At 49.0% G+C, this 14,170-nt stretch overlaps 1 protein-coding gene across 2 annotated transcripts in view; it reads left to right on the plus strand.

Moving 5' to 3' along the window:
• The first annotated feature begins 2,538 nt into the window (after window positions 1-2,538).
• LOC101984008 (probable palmitoyltransferase ZDHHC11) overlaps window positions 2,539-14,170 on the plus strand; it is a 21,778-nt gene continuing 10,146 nt past the window's right edge. For both annotated transcript variants that reach the window (XM_026783807.1, XM_026783806.1), the window contains exons 1-4: window positions 2,539-2,602; window positions 4,000-4,221; window positions 11,857-12,035; window positions 12,788-12,889. In XM_026783807.1, the coding sequence (XP_026639608.1) occupies window positions 2,594-2,602; window positions 4,000-4,221; window positions 11,857-12,035; window positions 12,788-12,889 (512 nt within the window). In that variant the 5' untranslated portion in view covers window positions 2,539-2,593. The remainder of the gene's footprint in view (window positions 2,603-3,999; window positions 4,222-11,856; window positions 12,036-12,787; window positions 12,890-14,170) is intronic.

Consider the following 14,170-nt stretch of genomic DNA (forward strand, 5'->3'; position numbering starts at 1 on the left):
TTTTATCTTTAATTTGGTGAAGTTAACAGCATAAATCGAAACCACTTACCATTTACATCATATAACTCATTTGGTAGATTTATTTTGTTATGCAGCCACTACTGACATTAAGTTTCAGAGCATTTCCACCACCCTACAAATGAACTCCGTGCTCGTTGAGGCCATCAGCTCATTCTCTGGATTCGCCAGTTCTGGGTATTCCACAATAGTGGGGTCTCATATTTGCCTTCACTGTGTATCTTGGAGTCCAACCTTAGGTGACCTCTCCTCACCTGATACTGCAGCTTGGCCACTGCTCAGTCCTGAGTACTGGAGACGCCCTGGAAGCCAGACATTCCTGGCCAAACTCAAAAACTCATCATAACAGCTGACTAAGTAGGATGTGGGGTGAATCTTCAACCTCACTGGCTGGATGTCACCCATAGGCTTGCGTCTCACTCCTGGGAACCACCACCATCTCAGGAAAGGAAAAGGTTAGATCAAGATGTAAGATAGCTGAAACCCCCTTTGCATCTCTTTTAGATTGGAATGTGTATGTATAGCACAGGTCAAATGGGAGGTGTGTGTACAGATAGTGTGTGAAAGTGAAGGTATGTGTTGTGTGATGTCTCACCCTTGGCTTTTTGAGGGGCCCACCACCAGTTCCCAAATAAATCACACAGAGACTTATTCTTACTTATGAATGTCTGGCCTTGGCTTGTTTCTTACCTGCTTTCCTTAAGTTATCCTGACTATCTTACCCTCTGGGCTTTTTCCTTTTTTACTTCTGTATATCTCACCTTCACTCTTACTCCACGACTGGCTGGGTCGCTATGTGGTTGGCCCCTGACGCCCTCCTCTCCTTGTTCTGTTGCTGTGCCTCATTCTTTTATCCTTTCTGCCCACCAGCCCCACCTGGCCTTGCTTCGCCTCTCTATGGGCCATTCATCTATTAGGACCATCAGGAGTTTTAGACAGATAAAGAATCACAGCTTCCCAGTTAATCAAATGCAACATAAACAAAAGTAACACACCTGAAAATACCATTCCCCAACAGTATGTATATTTATGTGTATATGCAGGTAGGGATAAGAACTGGCATGTTTCTGGTGAGGATTACACCAACGAAGGTATGTACCACTGTACATGCAGATGAGGGTGTGAATGTGAAGTGTATGCACGGATGTGGGAGTGTGCAGGTGAGCAGTGTGCAAATGGGCCGTGTAGATGTGGGTTGTAGTGGTGAAGATACGCAGTCAGGTGTATGTACACAGCAGTTTTCTCCAAATCTTCAGAAGGAAAGAAGAGTTAAACAACATTGGCACCACCTTTTGCTCTAACATGAGGGTCAGGCACTGCAGGCCTTAGTGAATACTGGCCAGACTTTGGGCTCAGCAGTAGGCAGCAGTTTTCATTGAGAACGAGGAAGATTTTACCAAAACTTCTCATTTCCAGCCCTGCAGAGAGGTCCTGAATACAGGAATAGATCCCGAGAGCCACACAGAGATGATGTGAGGAGAGGTGCATTTTGGGAGGCTTACTGTCACCCTTGCGAGTTTAGTACCACATGTAGGAGCAAGGAGCCCCAGACTGTCCAAGGCAGAGATTCTGAATCCCACCATAGCAGACTGGCCTTTCCTCCAGTCGTCCCCCATCATGTTCTCAGCCCACTCTACCCCGAGTCTTCAGTACGTTCTAGTCCCTTAATAGCATGCTTTCCATTCACTGGACGGTGGCTTCAGGCGAGAACCCTGGTCCATGTGGACATTGGCAGCAGAGCCAGGCGCAGCAGCCTTCAACCACCACCAACATCCTGCCTGCAAGTGGCTTTCTGGGGGTGCTGCATACCACCATAGGGGCTGCTGTGGATGGAAAGGGTTTATTCTGTCCATCCTGTCTCAGTCCCGGGGCTGCATCAGCAGCCGCTCCATGCTGGGAGCGTCCATATCTTTTTAGGAGTCCACGAATAGGAGCTAAACATTTCTTAATCTAAAATATGAGACACTGAGGGAAAAGACTTAAGTAGCATTGTATTTGGAAATTCTCAGAAGAGCCTGGGGCTTCAACTCACCACTCAGAGTCCATAGTCTAGGAAACACCACTGGGCTGTCCAGACCCATGGCCACCAGAGAGTAGCCTGTCAGCAATAGTGGTCAGGCTCAGAGTTTTGTGTTTCTCCATGAAGTATGTGCCCCTCAGCTTCTACAGCAAAAATGGTGGGGATCAAGTGTAAAGAAGTTGGAATTGGAGGGACATGTCAAAGAGGCCCACACACAAGCTGATGGCCTTCATTAAGAGATTACAATAGTTGCCAAAACTCAGGACCATGTAAAACCAATTCAGATGTGGGTGGTGAGGCTGGGCTCTGCTATCAGAGTCCCACCCATGTGGATCAGCTAGCCCCACCTAACTATGCTACCCGTTTGTCTCCCACCTCGGTTCTGTCTTCTTGTCAACAGCAGGTAGTCTCCTTGGTTGCAGGGGCTGTGGCTTTATGAGCTTTGGAACCTTCCTTTGTGAGATGTTCTATATCTGCTTTGTACATGGGAAGTTCCTCCCGCTGTTTAATTCAGCACTGAGCATAAATGTTTGACCTTAGCTGCTCAACCTGACGATGAGAGAGGTGAGGAGGCAGAGTAAGACATTGGCCACAGGCAGTGGGTTTCACCTCATAACTCCCCAGGCCAGGGAGACCCAAGCTATCATGTGACCTTTTTGGTTTCTTGGAGCTGGTAGGGTTTCTGTCTGATGAACCTCTCCATGGAGACATACAATGAGATAGCCAAGACTGGGAAGGCTCCTCCCAAGAAACGAGGGTACTGATAGGAAATCATGAGCAGGATGGGTGGATAACAGCGGTGTTGGGCAGATCAAAGAGGAATATGGGAGGAACCTAAGGCCAAAGAAAAGGAGATAATTCATGGTTGTGAATAACCCATGCAGAAAGCTCAGGAAATGTTGCCAAGAGCGGCGTCAGTAACTACGGTAGAGTCCACACTGAAATCTACGGTGAAGGTGGGGGGTATAGAAGCAAGAGACCTGAGCCAAAATAGTCCCAGATGCTAGAAACTCCCAGTTTCCACTGATTCTTGGATCTGAAACCAAAGCTCACCAGTGCCTACAGCTCACAGCTCACTAAGGCTGCAGACACCCTTAGCCTTCAGGTTTCGAGAGGATCAATTACACTCTTATGAAAGCGGTGAATGAAGGGACTCCAGTTCAGAGGGTGGAGCGTGGCTCTGAGGGAGGTAAGCGGGAGTGTTGGCAAGAGTCACAGGCAGAATACAGACCGATGCCCGCAGAGAAGACAGCATGGGCATGCCAGGTAGGAAGAGGAGTCCAGGGTCCTAAGAACTGAGTGGTGCATATGTTCTACATGTGGTGTGCAGCTTTGTGTGGTGCGTATGGTGCAGGAATGTTCTCACACTGCAACAATAAAGTTGAACTTTGGGGCTGTTAGGAAGATGAGGCCTCACCTTGTTGGCTCACCGCCAGGGCCCTTTCCTGTGAAATCAGTCTACTGTGCTTTTCCCTTTGTCCCAGGCCCCTCCCTAGTGATGTCCTTCATAGCAGCCCCCTTCTAGGAGGGAGCACACTGAGAGGTAAGGTTCTAGGGGAATGAATGGATGGACTTGGGTTCATCAATAGGATAGGCTCAGTGTTGTTCTCTATGTATTTTCTGGTATTTGCCACTTGAACATTCAGGACAGAATTGTGTCAAGGAGAGAGGTGATGCTCTATCAGGTCTGGCCCAACCAGGGGTCTATTCATGGACAGCTGTGCCCATAGTGGTGGGATAGACATATCACACTATTTTGTGTGCCCACTATTTTGGGTTCTACAAACCTACCTGTCAGGACAAAGATCTCCTGCCAAGCCTAGTCAGCTATACCAACCTGCCACATAGATATCAGCCTTTGGCCCAGGTCCTGATGACCTCCCCGACAGTGACAAGTGGTATTGCAGGCCACTCATTCTATGCCCAGGGACAGATCGTGCTGTGCCCTTTCTATCTCTCAGATAAACATCTGTGGTGTGAGCCGGAACCGGGTCCTCCCAGAAGCCCAGGCCAACAATGTGAAGAAGATCGTACCACGCCCTTTATCCAGGGTGAATGGCTGGTCACCGCCCCTCCACTCCTTCCAGGCAATATGCTGGACCACCTCTCTGGTCATGTTCGTTGCTGCCTTTGGGATCTTCATCCCCTTTCTGCCAAGGAGCTGGAAATACGCTGCCTATGTTGTATCCTTTTTGCTAGTGGGGCGGGGCACTGGGCTGCCTATCTCTTGGAGGTGGAGGGACTTCTGAATGTCCTCAAGAGAACTGGCCATGAACCCCATCACACCTATGCAATGGGCTCTGTCTCTGCCTAGACCACTTGTTTCTTTGGCCCTGAAGTCAGTCCTGTGACTCCACTTTGCCCAGGAGAAGGGGCTCTCGTTACTGTGAACGTGGAATATGCTAGGTACAAGGTAACAGTGGAGGTCCTGGCAGTGGTGACTCCGGTCATTTTATCTTTCTTACAGTGCACAGAGAAGACCCTCTCTGATGACTCACAGAGTAGCTAGATCCGAAAGAAAAGACTTTAGAAGCATTTGCTTGACTGCCTCCAACCCTCATCCTGCCAATGTGCTTGTATATCCCTACAAAGACTAACCCTAAGGCATAGAGAGGCCTTTAGAGATGGTTCCACGAGGCAGTAGGGAAACTTATGTCAATGTTTTCTTTATGGTGTATATCAGGATATATGGTGTATATCAGGGTGGGCACCTGGAATCTAGCATCACACTTAGCCTCTGATCAGAGAAATCAGGTCCTGAGGCATGGGTCCACATTAGAGCCAGTGCCAAGCTGCTGCAAAGTGGACCTGTGCCCAGAAAATTACATCCACAAACTACAGATGATCCCTGGATACCATCTTAGCGTGAACATAATCTGTCTATAGGTTCTATGGGGCACATTGCTTTGGCTGACGTTCTGCAGGTCCTGGAGTCGGGAGGACCAGGCATGTGTGAGTAGTGGTTAGGAAGGAGGCAGTGCAGTGCACAAGATTGAGTGACCCTATTTTCTTTATTACTTTAGTGAGTGCTGGGGATTGAGCCCAAAGCACTCACTGTACCACAGTTTGTGGTTGCTGCACCCTGAAACTTCCCACAGTACAGCACCTCTCAGCCTTTGGTTGAAGAATCTGGGGCAGAATATCTCCCAGTGTAGCTGTGGCTGCTTCTTTTCTTCTCGGGGGTATTTGTGGGAAGGCTCTTGATAATGAGTTCAATGTAACAGGTAAAGAGTTATTCAGGTTTTCTCTTTCATCTCATGTTCGTTTTAGTAAGTTATATTCATGAAATTTGAGCATTCCTTCTAAAATGGCAAATTTCTTGAATCAAGTTATTCACAATATTTCCTACGTTTTTCATTTCATCTCTGAAGAATACAAATTATTTTGCGTAGGATTTTCTGTGTAGCCAAGTCTGGCCATGAACTTGTGATCCTCCAGACTCAACCCCTCAAGTGTTAGAATTAGATGTGTACCCCACTACTACATCTGGCTTCAGGACATATAGTAGCATGTCTTCTTTGACTTCCTTTCCTTTCCTTTCCTTTCCTTTCCTTTCCTTTCCTTTCCTTTCCTTTCCTTTCCTTTCCTTTCCTTTCCTTTCCTTTCCTCCCTCCCAGCCTCCATCCTTTCCTTCCTTTCTGTCCTCCCTCCCTCCCTCTCTCCCTCCCTTTACTTCATTCCTTTCTTCCCCTCCCACTCTTTCTTTTCACCTGAAATTGGTTTCTCGTGCAGCGCAGGCTCACTGTGCGCTCCCACACTCCCTGCGCCAGCCTCTCAAATGCTGGGCTTGCAGGTGTGCACTACTACCTAACTTTCTAGTAGAGAATCACCTTTACAATTTATTACTTCTCCATACTCTTGGCCTCTTTTTCTCTTTAATTTTTCAGCTTTATTTTTATTATTTCTTCTTTTAACTAACTTCAAGATTACTGTGATGGTCTTTTTCTATCATCTTTAAGTGGAATTGTAGGTCACTGGCTGCCTCACCAGAGTCTTAGAGTTCAATCTCTGGGTCATGTAAAAGCCTTATGCTACTATGCTTTCCCTGAAAGGTTGGACCCTGTGCTGTCTAGTTTGTATGTCAATTTGACACAGTCATTTCGGAAGAGGGAAGCTGGATTGAGAGAATGCCTCTATAGTACTGGCCCCTAGGCAAGCCTGTGGGTCATTTTCTTGATTGACAATTGATGTGGGAGAGCCCAGCTTACTGTGGGCAATGCCTTCCCTGGACCAGGTGGTCATGAATGGTATAAAACAGCAAGGTGAGCAAGCTGTAGTAAGACAGTAAGCGGTGTGCTTTCATGGTTTCTGCTTCAGTTCCTTCTTCCAGGTTTCTGTCCTGCTCGAGTTCCTGCCCTGACTTCCTTCAGTGATGGACTATTACCTGGAAGTGTACAATGAAATAAACCATTTCTTCCCCCAAGTTGCTTTTGGTCATGATGTTTTTATCACAGTAATAGAAATCATAACTAAGACAGGCCCCATTTCCTGTTCTCCTGGAGTAGAAGGTTAGCTGACCATGCAGTCTTTTTGTGGTTGGAGACTTATTTTTAGGGAGAAACTAATGATGATATTGGCAGGTACCCTGTAAGTATACACACATCCTGGCAGCATGCACCCCTGGGAACACATCCCGGAACACACATCATGGGCATACATACTTGGATACTTAGAGAACACACATCACAGGCATACGTGCATCCTGGGCTCATGTGTTTGTGTATGTGTGCACACACTCACACACACACACACACACCTCAGGTGTAAACATCCTGCATACATATATCTCAGGCACACATGCTTCCTGGGCTCATGTGTTTGTGTATGTGCGCGCGCACACACACACACACACACACACACACACACACACACACACACCTCAGGTGTAAACATCCTGCATACATATATCTCAGGCACACATGCTTCCTGGAAAGACTTTCTCCACTCTGTACATGCATCCTGAGTACACATATGCCAGGCACATACACACACATCCCAGATACACATACCGTGGGCATATGTACATCCCGAACACACTTGTATCCTCAGCAGAACCCTACCCCCCAGCAATGCACCCTGAATATGCACACATCCCAGGCACATCCCTCCCAGACGTGTGAATTCTGAACACACTCCTACTCAGTCCATCTTGGGGAGATATGATGAGGATGGCCTGTAGGTATCAACTATGGTCGAGTGAATAGCTTCAGATCCCTTTCTGCTCCAAGAGGAGCCTTTGCTAAAGCCCAGGCTCTATTCAGGCACCAAGATAGAATGGGCATTTGAGCCATGCAGGACTAAATCATGCAGAAGTGCCTTTGAGGGCGGGGACAGGAAGGTGTAGGTGCCCGAGTCATGCTCTTCAGACACATAGCACTCCACCAGCCATGTTCCCTTCTTCTTATCAGTGTGACAGGTGCCAACTCTCAGTGGTGGCCCACCTCGCTATACCTAGCATGTATCCCACAAATTCTGCTCTATCCTCCTTGGTCCCCCAGAATCTCCAGACCTTGTTCTTGGCCTATGAGCCTCTATTTTGTCCTGAAACCCAGACCCTCTGTCTTCCAATAGCATCTGTCTTGGGTAGTCCCCGGGTCTGAAGAGTTGAAAAGCAATGCTAATTGTTCCTGTGTGCCCTTCAGCGTAGCCTGTGAGCCTCCTGGGCCCCTGACCATAATGAGGGATAAGAGATGATACTGGAGTCATCAGACGCATAACTCAATCCCCTGCTTCTGTCCATGCAACACAAGGCAGGGCATCCTTACTAGATGTCGTTGGTGAAAAACAGGCAACAATTCAGCAATTTCTAATTTTCTAAATGTCCTTTATAAGAGAGTTTAAAACCCAGAATCTAGATAGCTCTGAGTCTTGAACATGAGGATGCATCCTCTTTGTCTCTTTAGTGGAGCTTGGCAGCTGCCAGTCTGAACTTGGCTAAGCATGTCTGAGATATCAGGTGACCTGTGGCCTGTCAGGTTGACAGGTGTTGGCACAACACTCTGTCATTAGGGTGGAGTACCCATGGGGGCACAGCAACAGACAGTGCTGAATCTCCTGATCAGCCACTGAACTTGCCTGCCTATGCCCTAGAAAGGAGGGTTTCCCTTCCTACCCGCCACCTTACCTTCTATCTTGTTTCCTCTGTCTTGTATCTTGTATTTTGTATCCATCGGTTCTGTGGGGTAATGTGTGAGACCAAGACTGTCCTAACAGAGCTCCTCGGGGTGTCTCAGGCAAGAGATGATGTTTTCCTCTTAGTTTTGGGGGTAGCAGTCTGAAATGAAAGTGACACAGGGTGACGGTGTCCTGAAAGACCTGGAGGGTACCATGTCACCTGGTCCTTGGCCTGTGGTGCTGTCTTCTCCCTGTGTTCACCCATCTTCTGTCCTGGCAATCCAGTCTGTTGTGTTTCCCATGAAATGGTGTGTGTGTGTGTGTGTGTGTGTGTGTGTGTGTGTGTGTGTGTGTGATGCTTGCCCGTAGCATGTGTGTGGAGTTCAGAGGACAAATTTCAGGAATCAGTCCTCTTCTTCTACCACAGGATCCAGGCTGTCAGGCTCATAGAAATCTCTTTCAGCTACTGAACCACAGTGTCAGTCTACAGTCCCCATTTTTATAAGGTCTGTGATCACAGTGGATCAGATTGTCCCCATTGTTCCCATTTACCTGGTTGGTGATGCCTATTTTGCAAGCGAGGCTTTCCAGTTTTGGTGTCAGGACATGGGTATATTAGGAGGTATGCCTGCCTTCTTATTTGTATCCCTGTTTGGTCCTGCATCTGGTCAGGTGATTCTATGTTTACTGCAGTGGGCTGAGCTGCTTTGCTATGTGTCCCATTCCTCCTGCATACCCAAATGCCTGGCTTCCATTCCTTCCCTGAGCTACCCACTCAGTAGCTCAGCCCCCAGCCAGTGTCCAGAGAAGTTGCAGCCCCAGCAGCTTTCTTGATTTTTTACGTCAGGCTATTATCTCTGGAACCCTTTTACTAACCTGTCCCCAGCCTGGCTGCACCGGGGTCACGCTCAAACCAGCAGTACTTAGTGGTAGTTTATAGCCACTAGAGGGCGCCAACATCATTTGGCACCTTCTAGGCACCATGAGGGGCTGGGAAATGAGGGGCTGGGTTAGGGGAAGAACAAGGATTTTCTGTGGAGGGGACCTGAGGGAACTAGAGGCAGAAAAGAAAAAGCCTGAATATCCTTCTTGTGGTGTAGAAGAGAAAGGGATGGCCATGCTGGGGACCCATGAGGGTCCTGTCCCTAGTGGGACTCCCACCTTGTTGACAAAGGAACAGATAAACAGCTTAGACAGTAGGGTTTGCTGTGCAGCATCAAAATCTAACCATGGATATCTGTTTCAGAGTCCTGGGTTTGTTATAAATGTGCACTAGGCGTGGGGGTGTCGAGCAGGGTGTCTTAGGCTGCTGTGTAGCTCAACCACAGAATTTGCCCTAGAGGAATCATGAGCCAAGACAGTACCAGAATGTTGGCTTCTCCTAGGCCTCCCCTCTTCCTGCGGAAACAGGACAAGGGAGAGGTCACTAGTTCGAGGAGACTGAGGAGGGTGGTGTCCTGAGCTGGCGCCCTTCCTTTGTTTGTTTACTAAACACAGATTGTTGCTAGGGAATGTTCCAGCCAGCTGTGGTTCTCATAGGCTCCCACATGGAAACTTCCAGAGGGAGTTGGAGGGAGGCCTCCATGGAGTATGCCTCACCCTGCTTTCACGTTTAGCCATCCACTGAGACAAGGCTTACGTGAAATCAGGGGCAGATCTTGAAGATTTTTCTTCTGGGCTCCCTTGGGAATGTCACCTTGGTGTGTGGTAGGGAGTGGCTAGCCAGGTCATTTGGAGCAAAATATAGTATAGTAAGGTCACCAGCACGATTCTTGTGGGTGACAGAAATATCCCTGAATGGTACAGAATTTGCTGGCACAGTGTTCATGGACAAGCTGTGTGCAGGAAAATGTGATTAAAAAGATGTGTTACAACTTCTTTCATAGGAGAGCTCCATGTCCTAGAGGGACAGGGGACAGTTGTGTCTGAGATCCGAGTTCCCATGGGATTGGAGACTTTTTATGCCATATTGGTGCTTTTAGGGTGGCCTCCTGGTGCTCCACACGAAGGCTGAGTACTGACTGCGTGGCAGGTCCAGGTTCAAGGGAACCTGGCTGTACCCTGAGAACTACTTTGCAACTATAGCCTCCCTATGATCAGCCTGTGCCCCAGGAACCTTCAACAGTGGGACTTACAAATGTGCTCAGAGTATGGATACTGGTGATTTAGAGACTATGTGAGGGTATCACAGGGCATAGTCATGGAGGGCTTCTCGTTTGTTCCTCAAAAGTCCTCTTGGGCTTCCTGCCTGCCCACTGGTTTCCTTTAGTCTACTCTAGTGTTACAGGGAAAGAGCCAACACCCAAGCAGTGTGAGACTTCCTGTGTTGTTGGCCCTCACCCATCAACGTCCCTGGCTCTGAACATGCTCCCCACTCCCCATCACCACGAGGGCAGCACATCAGCCCTCCTCAATTCGGCTTCCAAGAGTGGGATCAACCGCTGGCCCATGCTCTTGATCATGGTAGTATCAACAACTGAGTGACCCTGTGCCTAGTCTCACTGTCCTATACTATAGCTACAATCTGTTCTGCAATAGACCAATGCCCCAACACTATGGGGGCAGGGTGGCCATAGGAAGGGCTTCGGGTATTTGTCTCGCCTCCCTGGCAGGCCATATGTGAGTTCACTGGGGCTCAGATGGAACTTTTCTGTTGCCGCATGTACCGCCTAGCCACTTTTGCCACCCACTCACCCAGCCTTGCACCAGCTTCTGCTCTGTCCTCCTGGAATACAGCTTTCTGTCTTTCTCACAGTCACTTCTCTGTGCACGGAACCTGCTTTCCAGTCCCGTGCCCATACCCAGAAATCTGGGCACTGGACAGCTCATGCTGGAAGATGGGTGAGCAAGACAGGATCTGTCCAGGGTTTGGGTCACTCTCTGGGCCTCTCACAGGCCTATCTTACCTCATTGATTTTTTTTTTTGAAACCTTCATTGGAGTTCTTTTAGGTCTATGGTTTTATGTCTATGTTGTCTATGCTTATGGCCTTTGTCTTGTCTGGACACAAGGTAGCCTGACTACTGGTACAAGCTTAGGCTGTGGTATAGGGAACCCTGTTGGCTTCCACTGGAGATACTGTAAATGCTGGCTCACCAGGAAAGCAGAACAACAGAGTAGAGCCCTTTTGTATATTATCCTAGAGACAGGAGGAGGGATGGAGGAGACAAAGACCTTCTCCTCCTGGTGATGTAGGCTCAGATGAACAAAGCCCAAAGGTACTTGAGAGTCTGGTGGCCCAGAAAGTTCTAACTCAGGCTGAGGTTGGGGAGTACCCTCTGACTGCTGCCTAGCCTTCATGTTTCTGGTTAACATAATTTTCTACTATGCTGTGGCCCACGGTAACTCTACTACCAATGTGATCGCCTTTCCTACATGGGCTGGTACGACCTGGTCCCAGTTATACCCTAGGCATCTCCCACCTATGAAACACCCACCACCAGGTGAACCACTTTGAGCCTCTGAAGCTATCTTTCCAAGCTCTTCCTTGTACCTGCTCACATAAGGCATTTCAGGGCTTGTGCACACTGTGGCCAGTAGTTGACTGGCTTGGCTGGGTCTCTGAAGAGAGTGTCTCTATAGGATCTGCTCTCAGGTGCTGCAGATAGCAATGACTAGGAGTTCCAGGGTCTTTCCTTAGTCCCTGGGAGACACCTTGCATCATGTCCGCCAGGCCCAGGGCTGTGTGTTCCTTGACAGCCGCAGCTGATGGGTGGGCTGTCCTTGTTCCACGTCATCGTGCACTTGGTCGCAACTACCATCGATCCAGCTGACACCAATGTCCGACACAAAAAGGACTACTCGGAGCCTGTGCCGACCTTCGACCGGTCCAAACATGCACACGTGATACAGAACCAGTACTGCAACCTGTGTGAGGTTACTGTGTGAGTGGGGTCTCTGCTGAGCAGTAGGGCAGGGTCACTTTTAGACGTCTGGGTGGAGAGGACTGCTGCCTGTGGCCCCATAGTTGACCAGCTGATCCTGCTGCTGTTGGGCACTGGCCCTTTGTGGCACCCCATGTGCTCACAGCCCACACCCCTCCAGGAAGCCACACTCTACCGCCCTATCCTATAGACCGAGAAGCCTGCCTTCCAGTTCCCAGTGCTTCTTTCCCTTGGAATGAAGAGCTGCAATCTAAGGTCCAGCTATGTTATTCTCAGAGTCTCTTGTACACAGAGACCCTTATTTGTGGTGGTCGTGGTTGGGGGGCAAATGTGCCACTTTCTTATGGTTTTCTGATAAACCTCACATTCCCAACTGGGAAAGAGGGAGGGCAGTTTCAGCTGATCCTGGTGGGATCCAAGGTCTCCAGGACCCGAGGAGGGCAACACACTGAGTTGGCTACAGGAAGGCACTGTAGTTACTGGGCGAGGTACCAACAGCCTTCAACTCCTAGATTTGTCAGGCTCCCATCTAGCAAACAAGTCTACTTACAGGCATGTCCAGGGTCCACCTTCCAAGACCAGTGCCCGAGGGCACAGGCTCACCTCTCTCCCAAGATGACCTTGTCTTTCCTACAGACTTCCAACCCCCTTCTGACTTCAACTAGAGGACCCACCCTCCATGTTATGGTAGACATTCAGTTCCCATGGTTCATTTGGAACCAGCAGGCTGTTTCTCCCGATTTCTCTCCCAGAAGCAAGAAAGCCAAGCATTGCAGCTCCTGCAACAAATGTGTCTCTGGCTTCGACCACCACTGCAAATGGCTGAACAACTGCGTGGGCAGCAGAAATTACCAGTGAGGCACTCTCGGGTTCAAAGATGCAACCTGGGGAGGGGATCTGTGGTCTGGGATTCATAGAACTCGGTGACAGGCGACCAAGCGGAGGAGGCCATCAGGGCAGGAACAGCGGAGGGGGAACGGGTGACCTTTAGGTCATGACTCTGTTTCCATCTATGGCAGAAGTTAATTAGTGCCCATTTGCTGCTGGTTCTGATATGTGTTGGTGGGGCTGTTCCTGAACGTGTGGAACAAGATCACACTCACAAAGCTCACCACGAACAGTGAGTCACAGCCTGGCTGAGCCTTCTAAGCGTCCCGATTCAGGCCTATCTACCTTCTCAATGCCATGGCCACTAGCCCAAGAGCAATGGCTAGTCTCTTGAGCACAGGAGTGAGCATCTAGGCCACCCTAAGGCATTGCCTTGGTCATGAGTGCATAATCCAGAGAGCTATTGGGCACCAGGTCAGGACAGTACTGGTCAAACCTCCTAATGCTGTGAGTGATTCCTTAATACAGTTCCTCATGTAGTGGTGGCCCCAACCATAAAATTATTTTTGTTGCTACTTTATAACTATGATTTTGTTACTGTTATAAATCATAATGTGAATAGTTTTGGAGAGAGGTTTGCCAAAGGGGTCTCTACCCACAGGTTGAGAACCACTGGCCTGGGAGTCCTGAAGATGAGCAGGATATAGTAGCTCCTTACCCCCAAACCCCATGCCTTGCTGTGCTCTGACAATACATTGGGCTGTGAGGGTTCTGCCATCCATCCAGGGAGGTGCCTGGGGCCACAGATGTAAGTTTTGCTCCTTCCTGATTGAGCTGGAAAAATGCAGCCACGGTTACTAGGCATTGCAGTGTGGCCTGTTGGTGATGTGTTACCATGGTTCTGGCAGTGACTAGATAGGCCAGGAGACCCTTAACCACAGTCCCTTTGAGTGACTCACACTGACTTATGGAGAATCATGAGGTTCTTCAACTAACCAGACTCTTCTGGGAAGACAACTTGGAATAGGTAAGGGTGTGGCCTGGCCACGAGTTGGGAGAGGACAGAAGAAGGCACACCTGATTGGGCATTGAGACATAGCCTCTGTGTAGTGAAATTGGGGTCTGGGAAGAGCAGAGGGTGATGGGTACCATCCTCACTAGGTACCCCTGATCCTTACATCTTCACTTTTGTCTTCTCATTCTCCAGGGCCTAAGAAAGCATGGGGGGCAATGACACTTAAAAAAATTAAATTTTAGCCGGGCAGTGGTGGCGCACGCCTTTAATCCCAGCACTCAGGAGGCAGAGG

The sequence above is a fragment of the Microtus ochrogaster genome, chromosome 19 (assembly GCF_000317375.1).
Source record: "Microtus ochrogaster isolate Prairie Vole_2 chromosome 19, MicOch1.0, whole genome shotgun sequence".
NCBI classification, from domain to species: Eukaryota; Metazoa; Chordata; class Mammalia; order Rodentia; family Cricetidae; genus Microtus; species Microtus ochrogaster.